Genomic DNA, 4,360 nt, shown 5'->3' on the forward strand with positions numbered 1-4,360 from the left:
GATACACGTCAGGGAAGGATCGACCATCGCCTCGGAAAGACTTCTGCCTCGCCCGAGCAGGGCTCTAACCTCGATATCCGCAGCGAAGGAATCCCAACATTACCCAGCATAGGGACACTGACGCATCCCGTAAGCAGCCTTTCTACCTATACCGAAGCGCTGTTATAATAACTACGGTATAAGCAACCCCTTCATGAGCAAGTCGACAAAAAAATTCTAGCCGTTTCAGATTGGCAGTTTGTTCACATACAATTTTGCGATATACTACGGGCTAAGGAGGGGGTTAATGGTTGGATTGTTACAATCTTTTTGTGTTAACATATTAAAAGTTCTTTATACATACTTTTCCAGCTTGCAAAAGCCACCGTTACATTGCAATGAGAAACTGAAACGAGGGCAGAGAAATTTCGTTGTAGTACTGTAAGTTTTAATCCGCAAGTCATATAGTATGAAAATAAAAGCAAACAACAGGACTCCATGGTTGTTAAAGAAAACATGACTACAAGGTGTAGTACTCAGTACGGGTGTATTAATACCACATTCTGACTGTACTATCCCCGGACGTCTCAAATAAAACAAACCAAAATAAATAAAAATAAAACTCTATTAATCCAAAAAAACACAAAACTCTATTAATCCTTCTTGTCTGTAAGGAGTTAAACAGTTCCAAATCTTGTTAGATAAGCAAAACCAATATAATAATCACATATTTAAGTAAGTAATTTATTAATACTACCCAAACGGCAAACGCAAGTATGAAAAAGGAGAGGAAACTCCCCCCCATTGCAGTGTCCTTGTTTTTCCCAGGCTTTTCCCTCAGAAAAAGCAGGCGGTAAATAAAGCACTGGTACTACTGGCGAGCATTGATGCTTTTCATTGAAGAGGTGAGCAGTCTGCGTGGGCGCGCATTCGCAGCACTCATGCGGTCAGCTCCGCCCCTGCGAATACTACTGGCACATTTGGAAGGGCATTGAAAGCAGTAAAAACTGAAGCTAGCTACCTCCAATGACAGCCTGGACCCCTCCACGGCCCACGGTACGGCGGAGACGCTCCTCCTTCGCCTCCTAGCTCCTTTCCTATATAAAAGCCCTCTGCCTTGCTCGCCCTTCTAGCACACAAGCACACCGCTCCGCACTTCTCCCTGTCGTCTCGCCCGCCCGCGCGCGCGGTCGTTTAACCTTTTTTCTCCCACCGCTCGCCCCGTCCCGCTTTCCCCCCGGCAGCGACGACTCCTGCGGAGGTACAGAGAGATGAGGACGAGGAGCGGGTCCCGGTATTCCAACGGCGGCGAGGTGGTTGCCTTGGTGGGTCAGAAGAGGAAGAGGTCGCCGTCGGCCGTCGCCGGAGAGTGCGACTGCGGCGGGCGCAGGAAGCGGCCTGCCGGCGAGCCGGACTACCTGGACGCGCTTCCCGATGACCTTGTCCTCTCCATCCTGTCCAAGCTCGCCGCCGCCTCCTCGGCGCCGTCCGACCTGCTCTCGGTCCACCTCACGTACGTCTGCCTGCCTGCCCGAGCATCCTTTGCGTTTTGTCATCAACTCCTCGTGTTTCCTCGCACGGCGAGCGCACCGTCTCCCTCGCGCTATGGAGTAATCGAAATGCGTGGGGGGGAGCGACGGCAGTTGTGCTGTTTTCGGAAACATAAGCTGGAGGGAGAGGCCAAGGATCGTGCGCTGACGTCTTTCGCGTTTGCAGGTGCAAGAGGCTGAACGAGCTCGGCAGCCATGACATGGTGTTCGCCAAGGCCTCGCCGGCGTCGCTGGCGGTCAAGGCGGCGGCGTGGTCCGAGCCGGCGCAGAGGTTCCTCAAGCGCTGCGCCGACGCCGGCAACCTCGAGGCCTGCTACAACCTGGGCATGGTACGCCACGCGACCCAAACCCTAACGAGTTGCAAGTAGACTTGATCGGGTCGATTCCGTTGCTTCCTCTCGACTCAAGCGCGCATGGCATGGTCATGGTGGATATGGGCGCTGACCTGGGACGCTCGCTTCTGCAGATCCGCTTCTACTGCCTGGGCAGCCGCAGCGGCGGCGCGGCGCTGCTGGCGAGGGCGGCCGTCGGCGGGCACGCGGCGGCGCTCTACTCGCTGGCGGTCATCCAGTTCAACGGCAGCGGCGGGGCCAAGTCGGACCGCGACCTGCGCGCGGGGGCTGCCCTGTGCGCGCGCGCGGCCTCGCTGGGCCACGTCGACGCGCTCCGCGAGCTCGGGCACTGCCTCCAGGACGGCTACGGCGTGCGGCGGGACCCCGCCGAGGGCCGGCGCCTGCTGGTCGCGGCGAACGCCCGCGAGCTCACGCTCGCGCTCTCCGCGGCCGCCTCGCGCCACGCCGTCGCCGCGCTGCCCTTCGCCGCGGCCGCCGGCGTCGTCGGCGGCGGCGGGGGGTGCCCCCTCCTGTCCGACTTCGGGTGGAGCCTCCCCGAGGCGGAGCCCCACGCGGCGAACCAGTTCATGGTGGACTGGTGGGCCTCCCGCTGCGCCGCCCAGGCGGGCGGGAAGAAGGACGGCGACGGCAGCGGCGTGGACGGCGACGGAGACGGCGCGGAGCTCCGTCTTTGCTCCCACGTGCGGTGCGGGCGGCGCGAGACGCGGCGGCACGAGTTCCGGCGGTGCTCCGTGTGCGGCGCGGCCAACTACTGCTCCCGCGCGTGCCAGGCGCTGGACTGGAAGCGCGCGCACAAGGCGCAGTGCGTGCCCATGGACCGGTGGCTCCTCGCCGGCGTTGCCGTTGGCGGCGGCGTCGAGGCGCAGCAGCACCAGCAGTGAGCGAGGAAACGGCTCGGCGGCTGACATGACGTACCAGCACCGAGTCCCCTACAGGCCCACGGCTCCGCTGCGTGGACCGGGCGTAGCGGAAAGCGGCGCAGGGAGGGGAAGGCGTTTCGGCTGTTTTCTCTTTCTTTTTGCCTCTTTTTCACCTGCTGATGAATTGAATGAGGTGTATATCGCTGGCGCTGCCTGCCGTTCAGATGCGCATTTTCTACTAGGTAGTACCAGGGAAGCAAAGAGCCAAAGAGCAGTGGAGATCCAGCAGCCGCGCCTCTCCTTTATTTTCTTGTAATGTTCTGGCATTTCCAAGCTAGAAATCGTAGAATTCCAATTTCCAAGCCGTTTTGTAATGGAGCTTTGGAGCTGAGGTTTTCCATGGGGGTTTCTGTCGCCTTGTGTGCTGGTGTTTTGGATGGATGCTGTGCAGGTACGGCCAAACGGCTGTTCGGTTCGGGCGCCGCGACCGCGAGTGGGTGTGTGTGGGTTACCCGCGGCGGTACAATCGGTTGGGGTGCGTGCTGTGTGGCAAAAGCCTTTTCCGTCTCGGGCGCTGCGAGGCTTGGAGCTTTCTCTCTGGCTGCTCATGCTGTTGGGAGCGGTGGCGGTGACTGCAAAAGTGACGCGGATTTCAGTGGCTCTCGGCTAGGTCTAGGGCTAGCAAAAGACGCCCCCAAGATGATGAGTGCGCGCTGCCTTTTTGCCGCTCCAAATACACGCGATACGCCTGTCTAGCACTCGTACACGGTAATGTATGGCGGGCCACGCTGGAAATACAAGAAACCTACGAGTACATGTTTCTTTTTCCTTTCCTTTTAAAACTTTGTGGACGTGGAGTTGCAGCGTGGAACAGCCCGATGCTGGTGCAGAGCAAAGCTGCGTGAAGACCTATTTGGAGGGCATACAAAACCTAGAGAGAGTACCTGTGGAGTACCATGCATTCTGTGGACACAGGAGATAAGACCTCGATGATCAGCAAAAGAAAGCAAGGATGAGATCATGACTCATGAGATAGATAGAGAGAGAGAGAACTGCACTGCTCCATGGAGTACGTATATTGACACCCACGTTCCACCGTCCAGCAAACCGAAAAAACAACGGGGCAAGCAACAACGGCGGCCGCACATAGTGGTACGAAACTTGGAGGCTCCGAACTCTGAGCAAACGCGGGTGACGTAGATACGCACGCACGCGATGCACGAGCCGGCAGGGAAAAAACGAGAGAGAGAGAACGAAAGATGTATGGGCGCGTCCAGACCAGGCTCCCACTCCCAGCACCGGCGGCAAACCGCTGGTGCACCTCGCGCGCCCTCCCCCTATCCCCCCGTCCGAAGGCGCTGCGTGCGGTGGAGACCAAGCCAACAGGCAGGACGCGCGGCGGCGTGGACCGACGCAACAGCGTGGCGTTCCCGCGACGTGACACCTGCGGCATAGACAGTGTCGCCAATCAGGAGCCGCTGCGTGCGTGCGTGCGTGCGTCCACAGTCAGGCGCTGCTAGCTTCGTTCGCCGTCGCGTGCCTTTGCCTGTGCTTGACCTCTGCTACCCGGCGTCCACAGGTCGCTCTCGCTGCTCGTCCTACAGAGCTTGCTGCTGGC

At 58.8% G+C, this 4,360-nt stretch overlaps 1 protein-coding gene across 1 annotated transcript; it reads left to right on the forward strand.

The window, feature by feature from the left end:
• The first annotated feature begins 1,131 nt into the window (after positions 1–1,131).
• LOC100273107 (uncharacterized) lies at positions 1,132–3,152 on the forward strand. Its single transcript, NM_001360214.1, has 3 exons — positions 1,132–1,492; positions 1,696–1,858; positions 1,996–3,152. The coding sequence occupies exons 1-3, from the start codon at positions 1,251–1,253 to the stop codon at positions 2,761–2,763; spliced, it is 1,173 nt and encodes a 390-aa protein (NP_001347143.1). The 5' UTR covers positions 1,132–1,250; the 3' UTR covers positions 2,764–3,152.
• The last annotated feature ends 1,208 nt before the right edge of the window (positions 3,153–4,360 follow it).

This window comes from Zea mays, chromosome 3 (assembly GCF_902167145.1).
Source record: "Zea mays cultivar B73 chromosome 3, Zm-B73-REFERENCE-NAM-5.0, whole genome shotgun sequence".
In the NCBI taxonomy this organism is placed as follows: domain Eukaryota; kingdom Viridiplantae; phylum Streptophyta; class Magnoliopsida; order Poales; family Poaceae; genus Zea; species Zea mays.